Raw genomic sequence first — 12,129 nt, 5'->3', positions numbered from 1 at the left:
AGGGAGGCGCAAATAGTCAGGGAGGGAACTCTACAGCTGAGAGATTAGGAAGCTGAATGCACAGCCACCAATAGGGCAGCGATGAAAAGCAGAGATTGCACAGAAGCAGAGAGATCTCAGGAGGGTTGTGTTGGCCTGAAGGAGGTTCCAGAAATGGGGAGGGGCAGGGCCCATGGAGAGATTTCAAAACAAAGAATTTGAGATCAGAGTGCTTAACGCATCAGGAATCCATTGTCAAAAGCTTTTATGAGCAACAGCATTTCATTTCTGTAATACAACATAAACCAAATCTGTTATGCATCCATTAGAACAGAGGTAAAGGCAACAATTAAATCTATAAGACAAAGGAACAGATGTAAGCCATTTGGCCCATCGAGTATGACCATAACAAATAGGACCAGGAGTAGGCCTTTCAGTCCTTTGAGCCTGCTCCACCACTGACCCAACACTCCTCACATCCACTTTTCTGCTTTTTCGCCGGATCCCACAATTCCCATGCAATTCAAGACTGTAACCTAGCCTTAAATATACAAAAGGACTCTGCACTCACAACTCTCTGGCAAAGGGTTCCACAGACTCTCAACCCTCAGGGAAGAAATTCCTCATCTTAAATTAGTATCCTTTAATTCTGGGAATATGCCTCCCGGTCCTCGACTCTCCCACGAGGGAAATCATCCTCTCAGCTCCACAGTAATGGGATTGCTCTTTACCTCCCTCTGAAATGGCCCGACAAGCAATTCAGTTCAGGGGCAGATCGGGAACAGTCAACAAGTGCTGGCATTGCCAATGGCCCCCCCACATTTCGGGAAAGAATAAAATTAAAATGGAGCATAGAATGGGGAAAGGACAGACTCAACTAGCAAATCAGATGATTTGCTGATAGGTCCAGTACCTTCCAGGATCACAAATCTATCAGAATGCTGCAAAGGATAAGCAGCGCTAACTAGAAGCTGCATTTCTGTGCTACATAATTACTTAATGGGTCTCACAATTAGTCATCAACCTTTCAGGGTTGTCCAGGAGTCTTCTGGAATTGACAATCAACTCTCCAGGACACCTGTACATGAAAAACCAGGGAGGAAAATCCCCAAGTTTTTAAAAGCAGCAGCATTCCTTTCAGTTTTTTTAAACACGTTTGCGCTTGCCACCCTACTGAGCACAGGGGCCACTTGACTGGCAGCTCTCCCCTCCACCCTCTCCAAAATTGTCCTAATCCGGAAATTTTTGAGGATGGACCCACAGTGCATCCGATGACAGCAGTGTTTAGGAGGTGCTAGCTTTTGTAATGAAATGCTCAAGAAACTGGCCACGTACAGTTGGTGACACTAGTCAATCATAGCAGCCAAAGCCAACATCCCGTTAAACCGCACTGGTACACGGCAATCTGAGGCACACTGCACAGGGGGTTAAAACAGGCCTCACCCAGCAGAGTCTGTTTAGGGAATGTATGCATGGCCATGTGACAATCATACTGTTTTGAGCCCATCAGTTACAGAGTTAGGGAAAATTAGAGGGATCATTGACCACACCGATATAAACTTGCTGTACGTATGGACCTATAAAATGTCTGCCACATCTTAAAACACCTTATACAACATTACGGCATCATTGCCAGTCCAACTGTAAAACCTTTGGGAGCTCTGATTCACTTTGAAGATCAGCCTTGCCTTGTACCACTCAGTAAGGAATGAGTGTTGCCAATGCAGAGGGGTTAATGTATCGAGAAAATGGAGGAGGCCATCTAGCCTTTCAAATCTATTCCACTATTTGATCCACCTTGCACCTCAACTCCACCTTCCTGTACCACATCCACATTCCTAGTCCCCTTCATATCCAAAGCATTTATTGATCTTTGTCTTGAACATATTTAATAACTAATTATCCATAGTTTTCCAAATGGAGAAGAGTCTCCTCACTCCAGTGCTAAAAACAGACAAGCCTTATCGTGAGACTCTGACCCTAGTTTTAGATTCCAGCCAGGACAAACATTTTCCCAGGAATGTCAAGCCCCTTAAGTACTTGATATGTTTCAATGAGATCAGCTCTCATTTTTCTAAACTCAAGTGAATTTAACCCTATTCTATTCAATCTTTCTGCATGACACAAAGTTCCTATTTGTTGGATAGTTGTAATCACTGAAATAAACCAGTTAATGCATTTTATTAAAAAAAGGGAAGGTGAGAAATTTTAGTAATTTTGCAGACAGACAGTTCTATCACATTCATAACCAGCCCTTTCTCACTCCAAAAACATCAGGACACCTTTTAAGGCTGCCTGTACTCTTTGTTTCACTTGCTTTCTCTGGAAAATTCCTGCATACCTGAAGAATGAGTTGGATGGAAAAGTTCGGGCTGACCTCTTGTTTACTGCCCAACACAGCAACAGTACAACCTCTGCAGATTGATACACCGCCATGCTTGGCCCAGTGAATAACACTGCAACCTTGCAAGTCAGAAGACAGTCCAAGTCCCATTCTAGAATTTGAGCACAAATGTATATACTGACACTACCACTGTAGTACAGAGTCACAGAAGCCATCTTTTGGATAAGATGTTATTTCAAAGTCTGTCTGCTCTCTCAAACTGATGTACAACATCACGTGGAATGAGGAACAAAAGGAATTAATCCTGACAGCCTGGCCAATATTTATTTCTCAAATCTATATCATCTTAATAAATAAAAATCTGGCCATTATTTCATTGTTGCATGTGGCAGTTTGTTGAGTAGATTAGATTAGATTAGATTACTTACAGTGTGGAAACAGGCCCTTCGGCCCAACAAGTCCACACCGCCCCGCCGAAGCGTACCCACCCATACCCCTACATCTACATCGACCCCTTACCTAACACTAGGGGCAATTTAGCATGGCCAATTCACCTGACCTGCACATCTTTGGACTGTGGGAGGAAACCGGAGCACCCGGAGGAAACCCACGCAGACACGGGGAGAACGTGCAAACTCCACACAGTCAGTCGCCTGAGGCGGGAATTGAACCCGGGTCTCCGGCGCTGTGAGGCAGCAGTGCTAACCACTGTGCCACCGTGCCGCCCATGGTGTAAAGCATTTTGGTGTCATTCACGTGGATCAGACTTCCCACAGGAATGCAAGCCTCCCTTGCTCTTTTGCTAATGGAGCCAGGGCCATGTTCACTATTTGCTTGACAGCAGCTATGCGCACGTAGATTATGCACAGTTATCCAATTTGTACTTCAATGCTTCTGCCTGATCAGCTTTTAATTCAGAAGGTTGTGGTCAGAAGGTTCACCCCAGTCCTTGAGCACAGCAGCAAATGCCGATGCTCCAGTGCAGCACCGAGGGAGTACAACAGCCCTCATCCAAATATCGCTTCTTGACAATGGTCTTTCTGGAATCTATTTCGAGGTCATGACAAGTGACCTTGGTTAATCTCTCATTTTACATTTGCAGATGATGCAAGAAAGCTACAATTGCATAATTAACTTTTTCTTTATCTCCCACTGTTAATTTTTTTCTATTTGACTGGAATGGTGCAGCTCCAACAACATTTAATATCAATTCCATCCAGGACAAAGCCGCCTGCTTGATTGACACAACATCCACTCCTTTCATCAACAACACCCAAGCAGCACTGTATGCGCCATCTAGATGATGCATTTACATTAAAGGTTCCTCCTACAGTACCTTCTAAACCTGCAACCTCAGCCAACTAGGAGCACAAAGGCTGCAGAGAAAACTTGTGCATTCTCTTTCAAGTATCATACCATCCTGACTTGGAACTGTATCATCAGCGTTTCAGCATTGCTGGGTCAAAATCCCTGAAGTTCCCTCAGTACAGCACTGTGGGTGGTGCGTCTGTCTACCACAGGGACTGCAGCTGTTCAAGGCACTCTAGGTGAAGATTACATTCCAAGAACAAACACCAAAAGGGGTGTGACAACATGGTCACAATTTAAAAATCAGACAGCAGAACAATTGCACACTCCACAAATACAGACATACTCTGTCACAAATACTCAAAGCAAAACCAACTCATATTTGCTCCCTTCAGTCAACATGAATAAGAAAATAATGATAGAAGCAGCATTTATCTTCTTGCTTTCAAATCTTTGAAAAGTTCAACAACACATTTTAGATGACACACCATCATGAACAGCACATGTACTCAGATAATGAGCAGAAACTGGACAGTCAGGAGTCTGTTCAGTTCATCCAAGCTGGAAATAAGCGATCAGTTGCAATGTTACTGGTGATAAACTGCACAAGTCAAGCCGTTCCACAAACACCACCAAGTAATATGAAGTACACGAGAAATAGCTGTTGCCTTTTGGTACAGAGTCTGGGAAGGGGGAGGGGAGGAGGAGAATTTCAATCCTACAGAATCTCTTCTTGGATTTATTGAAAAAGGAATCTTACCGGAACCTCATACACTTCCTGCGTGTCATCCAGCAGAAGGACTTTGATGGGGATAAGCTTGCCTGAGGGAGAGTTGGGTGCTTTCTGACCAGGTTCCAAGGTGCTAATCCCAGTGTTCTCCTGTCCTCCCAACCTGGCTCCAGGACTTGGAGGTGAATGATGTGTCAGCTCTACATCCGCCATAGTTAGACTAACGGCTGTCTGCCTGGAAAAGAAACACAGAATAATCGAAACATACTTTGATGTATAAATACGAATGCATTGTCTCTGGTGACATCTGCTCATAGTTGGCACAACAGAGGAACCCATCAACATAAAGCCTAGATAGAACTCAGTGAAGTTTTAGGGTTAAGTGAAATTTAGAGTGTGTTCTTGCTGTATAACCTTTCATATCACAAAAATAGACTATTCAGCCCAAGTGATTGATGCTGGTGTTCATACTTCACAGGAGCATCCTCACACTCTATTGCTTTTTACCCCATAATATCATTCTATTCTATTCTTCCCCCTCATCACTGGTCTACCTAGCTTCCCCTCAGATGTAGCTCTGCTATGTGCCTTAACTATACATTGTAGCAATGCGTTCAGAATTCACACCATGCTCAGAGTAAAGAGGTGTCTCCTGAATTCCTGACTGGATGTTTTAGTGACGATATAAACACTGAAGCTCACTCAGAGAAGTGGAAATATCCTCTCTAAATCCAACCCTAAATAATCTTCAGGGTGGCTCTGTGGTTAGCACTGCTGCCTCACAGTGCCAGGGATCTGGGTTCAATTCCACCCTCAGGTGACAGTCTGTGTGGAGTTCGCACATTCTCTCAGTGTCTATGTGAGTTTTCTCAAGTGCTCGGGTTTGCTCCCACAGTCCATAGACTGAATTGGCCATACTAAATTACCCATAGTGTCCAAGGATGTGCAGGCTAGGTGGATTAGCCATGGGAAATGCTGGATTATCTGGATAGGGTGGACATGGGTATGGTTGGGATGTTCTCTGGAGCTTTGGTGTGGATTTGATGGGCTGAATGGCCTGCTTCCACATTGTAGGGATTCTATGATAATTTTAAAGACGTCTATTAGGGCATCACATGGACACCCTGTGCAATATTATCTGTAAGCCTCCATCTAAATCTTTTGTTCTGTACATCAAAGCTTACTATGATCTGCCTGTACTGCTCGTAAACAAAGCTTTTCATGGTACTTCAGTACATGTGACAATAAAAAAAAGTCAATCTTGGTCTTTTCATTTCAAGATTCTTTTACGTCAGATCAGCTTATACTTCAGTTTTGCAGCTTCTTTGCACATTATATATTGGTATGGACTCGATGGGCCGAATAGCCTGCTTCCACACAGTGGGGATTCTATGATTCTATATTGTCTTTTAAGACAAAGTGCAGCTAAAAAGTGCTAAAGTTATGAGGATATTCCCCCAGTTGAAGATTATGAGGGAGTGAGGTGTTTAACACAACTCCTCACGTTAAACAAAGTGGATTGCCCCAAGGCACTTCATGGGATCACTGTCCGTCCACACCCTCTCTTCCTTTAAGGCCTGTTCAGAAAAAGGATCACTGGACCAGAAAGGTTAAATCTGCTTTCTCACCACAGATAGAGTCATAGAGATGTACAGCACAGAAACAGAGCCTTTGGTCCAACTCGTCCATGCCGACCAGATATCCCAACACAATCTAGTCCCACCTGCCAGCACTCGGCCCATATCCCTCCAAAACCTTCCTATTCATATACCCACCCAAATGCCTCTTAAATGTTGCAATTGTACCAGCCTCCACCACATCCTCTGGCAGCTCATTCCATAGACGTACCACCCTCTGTGTGAAAACGTTGCCCCTTAGGTCTCTTTTATATCTTTCCCCTCTCACCCTAAACCTATGCCCTCTAGTTCTAGACTCCCCCACCCCAGGGAAAAGACTTTGCCTATTTATCCTATCCATGCACCTCATAATTTTGTAAACCTCTATGAGGTCACCCCTCAGCCTTCGACGCTTCAGGGAAAACAGCCCCAGCCTGTTCAGCCTCTCCCTGTAGCTCAAATCCTCCAACTCTGGCAACATCCTTGTAAATCTTCTCTGAACCCTTTCAAGTTTCACAACATTTTTCCAATAGGAAGGAGACCAGAATTGCACGCAATATTCCAACAGGGATCTAACCAATGTCCAGTACAGCCGCAACACGACCTCCCAACTCCTGTACTCAATTCTCTGACCGATAAAGGAACGCATACCAAAGACCTGCTGAGTTTTTCCAGCCATTTGACAAGACTGGGATGTATCTTGTGTTAAAGATGCTGTATGGAGAAACAAGTCATTCCTACTGTAATACAAGGGCAACGGCGCATTAAAAATGAGACCATGATAAAGGATGCATGAGGATAGTAAAGAAAACTGATATGACAGAAATGGCCCAGGGAAGGATTCCAAATCAACTGTGATGCCGTGCAAGTGAACAGCTAGCCACATTCATGCTCAATCCAACCCCCACCCCAACCAGCAGAACAACATTGTTTCAGTACAGCTTCGGCCCATTAAGAATTCAAGAAACTGCATTTATCTAGCACTTTTCAGTCTTGGTGAAGGCAGAGTGCATTATACACTTCAGAGAGGTTGCTGAGTCTAAGTTCTTTTGAAACAATACTAACTCTACACACTACGACTTAGCACAAGATCCAGACTCATACTTCTATCAGTGACATAGCTTTTCTATTAACATAGGCAGGACTAACCCTTGACTGTACACCTTCCACCACTTCAAACTATCCCAAAAACCTTCACAGCCAATCAATAATGCAGCATCTGCTTTAAAAATCTCTTTGCTCAAATGCTATAGTATATTGTGCAACACATCTCTTATACTGTGTAGTTTAATTGCGCTTGGGTTCAAGACAGACTGGATAAGGAAAAGGCAAAGACAAGGATTATCTTCAGGCTTAGATTTCAGAAGTAACATTTATTATACATTGATACTAAATATTGCTGTACATGATAGGTATAGATATACCAAGCTCTAATCTTATAGCTCACATTAGTAAAAACTAATTTATATCGTTCATGTGTTCATGCAAGCTTTTCAGAGTATAAAGTATTTGTGTCTAGATTGGTCTAGTATGGTATCACACCACTCACACTGTGTAACTCACTCTCAGAGATGTGCAGCTCTGTGACATCACCACATGGTTGCTTCGGGGTCCTGAAGCCCTTACACAACAACATGTTGTAGTGGCTGAGGTTGCCTCCCCAAAGCAAAATCAAAGGACAAATCATGATTTGTAACCCTTTGGAAATAGGACTACTTCATGGCAAGGCTTGGGTGTATGTAGGAAACGTGACAGCCAGTGTACACACGGCAAGTTCTCACAAGCAGTATGGTGATGTAGACCAGATAATCTGGTTTAGTGATGCTGGTTGAGGGATCGATGTTGTTCAGTGCACTGAGGGTAACCCCACTGTTCTTCAAAACTGTGCCATGGAATCTTGGACCATGTTCTGAGAGGATAGGTTAAATAACTCATCTGAAAGATGGCAACTCCAACAGTGCAGAACTCCTTCAGTACTGCCCTGGGAGTGTCAGCCTCAACTTTGACAACAAGCCCCTGGAGTGGGGCTCAAATCCACAAACTTCAGATCCATTGCGATTGGGTAGAATGCTACAAACTGAGGGAACAAACTAAATTCTACCCCTATCCTAGACCAGTCACAATCCAGATGCCTAAAACCTGAGAGAAAACTATAGTGTAGAGCCATAGCACAGGGTAGCAACAGGATTGAAAACAGCTGGAGAAAAGACAAGATAAATGGAGTACAAGTGATTCAGTGAATGTTTGCAACAGATAGAGGAAAGAGACCTGCTCGAGATAAAGAGGCAAACAGCATGGAGAGGGGGAAAGAGTGACTGAAAAGTTGAAGGTGTGGAAGATGTGTGGAAGGTAGTCAGAAATCTGTGACATGGCAACTTTGCAGTTTTACATTAAACATTACATGAAAATAATCAACATGAGTGGACTCAATGCAAACCCTGTCTCCTTACACATTTTACTCTTGCATCCATGAAGAATCCCATCTCAAATGCAAAAGAAAAACATGTAGGACGGGCCATTTCAACAGGCTGAATTTGAGGGAAATGTAGGCCTGAAAACGTAACGGAGTGCCAGGAAATTCAAACTCCATGTTGATGGCAAACTTTAGCTCCACAATGTCAACAAGCTTCACATAAGGAAAACGAACCCTCTCTAATTCTTAAACACTAAAATTGGGAGCAATAATTTCCTTAAGAAATGTAAACCTATCCAAGTCACACTGTGTGTTTGGTTTCTGTTCATTCAGCTATATCCTTACTATGCTGTTAGATACAACTTTGTGGGCTTCGGAGTGACAACACTATTGATATTCCCTTCTAACCACAATTAAACATGCTTCAAACTTTGTATCAGTTGCTGGTTCTCAGTGTGTTACAAATGGTGCCGAGGTCTCTGCTCCAATCACACGGACATTGCCGTTCACTCATTTTTCTTATATATTGAAGAAGTTGTTTCTGAGAAATGAGAGCCACAGAACAGAACGTAAAAACACTAAGACCTTCAGAGTTGATGATGAAGGTATTAATCTCCGTGTCCCCACCTCCACCACTCCCTGTGCACAAGGTGACTTAGGGTCAATAAATACTGTGAATGCATACTGCATCACCCTACCAAAAACTAAGTACAATATACGAAGTCCTTTAAAAGTTGGGCAAACATGTTCCTATGTTGCTAGGTGCTCAGTATACACATCACCCTCAAGATTTGACTGCAGCAGATGGTTCAAAGGATAGCACTCGCACCTAAACCAGAAGGTGGTGGTTGTTTGAAATTTGACATTCTGGCAATTGACCTAAAGAGCAAAATGGAAAGTTAAAACAACGCATCCCTCTTTGCAGCAAAGTTCAGAAATCGTATAGCTTGTCTTTTCTTTTGTTCTCTCTTCCCAAATCTAGTAGATACAAAGAGAAACTGAGAGGGAAGAATGCATCAATAAGAGTTTGGTGACACAGTATCTTGTGTTGTACAACAATGGGGTTAAACCAAGCTCTAGGCAGAAGTGGGTACTGCAGATGCTGGAGATTAGAGTCAAGATTAGAGTGGTGCTGGAAAAGAACAGCAGATCAGGCAGCATCCGAGGAGCAGGAAAAATCGACTTTGAGCAAAAGCCCTTCACCAGGAACGAATGAAACCAAATTCTGTGGACCCTTAGGAGTCGTACAGACTTTCCAGAGGATTTTCTGGAAAAAAATGAACGAGTGGTGGCTGGAAGAATTACATAGTGAATGGCTGTGGATCAGTAGCCCCAATTCTAGAACACATGGGCAACACACAGGCTCAGAGGAATGCCAGACCAGTTTACTGCAGAGTAAAAACAATGACTGCAGATGCTGAAAACCAAATACTGGATTAGTGGTGCTGGAAGAGCACAGCAGTTCAGGCAGCATCCAACAAGCAGCGAAATCGACGTTTCGGGCAAAAGCCCTTCATCAGGAAGACCCTGTCCAGAGCCCTGGGCTTTAATGGAGAAAATAGAGCAACAGCCTGTTTAGATTAGACACAGATAACATTATTGCTAAAATGGAACAAAATAATTGGGTTTTTCACAAAGCATTAGTACCAAAGACAAAATGTTAATGTAAAATTACGGGATTAGAAAAATAACTGAATCAGAATGCCATCTACCTGATCAATGTCGAACAATCGTGGACATATTCATATGTTGTGAGGAGACTAGGTCTTTTAATAATTAGATCTGACAAATACTGAGTCAAAGTTACATTTAATTATTAATAAACTATTTTACCTTCTTAGGTTAACATTTGGTGTTTAATCAGTGCCCAGAATTTTTCAAGGGGTACTGGAGCAAATTTTGCAATGAATTCATGGAATTGTATCATTTGGGATGACACACTCCAAATAGAGAGAGCCATGACAACAGGTTGAAGAAGGCAGTCTGATGCTGAAAAAGCATGGGAGTTCAGGCAAAAGCAGTCAGATATGAATCTGCGACTTTTGGAATAAGATGATTTCATAACTACCTGCATAGCCATAGTTACACAATTGAAACTGATCACAAGCCACTGACAGTTAATTTTGAATCCAAATGCCCCAATACCCACTTTAACTGCAGATGGAATGCAGAGGTGGGCTTTGATTTTGTCTGTTCATAATGATGATATTAAGTACGGATACTCAGAGTCATGGTGTTGTACAGTACAGAAACAGACCCTTCGGTCCAACTCATCCATGCTGGCCAGATATCCCAATTTAATCTAGTCCCATTTGCCAGTATTTGGCTCATAGAATCCCTAAAGTGCAGAAACAGGCCATTTGGCCCAACAAGTCCACACTGACTCTCCAAAGAGCATTCCATCTAGGTTCACCACTGCCTCCCACCTCCCCAATCACTGTAGCCTTGCATTTCCCATGGCTAATCCACACAGCCTACACATCCATGGGCACTATGGGACAATTAAGCATGACCAAATCACTTCACCTGCAAATCCTTGGACTGTGAAAGGAAACTGGAGCAAAAATAAAAAACCAAAAGAACTGCAGATGCTGTAAATCAGAGACAAAAACAAAAATTGCTGTAAAATCTCAGCAGGTCTGGCAACATCTGTGGGGAGAAATCAGGGATGCAGAGGAGCCAATGTTGGACTGGGGTAGACAAAGTTAAAAATCACAGAACACCAGGTTATAGTCCAACAGGTTTATTTGGAAGCACTAGCTTTCGGAGCACTGCTCCTTCATCAGGTGGTGGTGGAGCAGGACCATAAGACACAGAATTTATAGCAAACGATTACAGTCTCATGCAACTAAAATTATGTATTGAAATCAGAGTTAACGATTCCGGTCGAGTGACAGTTCAGTTCTGAGGAAGGGTCACTCGACCAGAAACGTTAATTTTGATTTCTCTCCAAAGGTGCTACCAGACCTGCTCAGCTTATCCAGTAATTTCTACTCGTCTCTTAAAAAAAAATGTCTGGCCACAATCTCGTTGCTGTTAGTGGGTGCATTCGTGCATTAAGTGCCATGTTTTCTACTACCCAACAATGACAATGTTTCAAAAGTATCTCATCAGCTGTAATGCATAAGTATTGAAAGGCACTATGTAAATGCAAGGCTTTCTTTAAATGAACAAAGTCATAAGAACTAGGAGCAGGAGTAGGCCGTCCAGCCCTACAAGCCTGTTCCACCATTCAATAAGATCATGGCTGACCTTTTCGTGAACTCAGCTCCACTTACCCACACTCTCACCATATTCCTTAATCCCTTTATTGTTCAAAAATAACTATCTTAGCTTTAAAAATGTTTAGTGAAGTAGCATCAACTACTTCCCTGGGCAAGGAATTCCATAGATTCACAACTCTCTGGGTGAAGAAGCTCCTTCACAATTCAGTCCAAAATCTGCTCCCTGTAATCTTAAAGCTATGCCCTCTGGTCCTAGTTTCACCTGCCAGTGAAAACATCCTCTCTACTTCTACCTTATCAATTCCCTTCATAATTTTATGTTTCTATAAATCTCTCCCCCCTATTCTTCTGAATACCAATGAATATAATCCCAGTCTACTCAGCCTCTCCTCATAAGCCAAACCCCTTCAACTCTGGAATCAACCTGGTGAACCTCCTCTGCACCCCCTCCAGTACCAGCACATCCTTTCTCAACTAAGGAGACCAAAACCGCAGGTAGTACTTTAGGTGTGGCC

General features: G+C 42.9%; 1 protein-coding gene across 1 annotated transcript in view; it reads right to left on the bottom strand.

The window, feature by feature from the left end:
* Window positions 1-12,129, bottom strand: part of farp1 (FERM, RhoGEF (ARHGEF) and pleckstrin domain protein 1 (chondrocyte-derived)) — a 310,303-nt gene that overhangs the window by 274,832 nt on the left and 23,342 nt on the right. Inside the window, exon 2 of the mRNA XM_072578014.1 lies at window positions 4,392-4,596. Within this exon, the coding sequence (XP_072434115.1) occupies window positions 4,392-4,574 (183 nt within the window). The 5' untranslated portion in view covers window positions 4,575-4,596. The remainder of the gene's footprint in view (window positions 1-4,391; window positions 4,597-12,129) is intronic.

Source organism: Chiloscyllium punctatum, chromosome 9 (assembly GCF_047496795.1).
Source record: "Chiloscyllium punctatum isolate Juve2018m chromosome 9, sChiPun1.3, whole genome shotgun sequence".
Lineage (NCBI taxonomy): Eukaryota > Metazoa > Chordata > Chondrichthyes > Orectolobiformes > Hemiscylliidae > Chiloscyllium > Chiloscyllium punctatum.
This window is presented reverse-complemented; position numbering and strand designations above follow the sequence as displayed.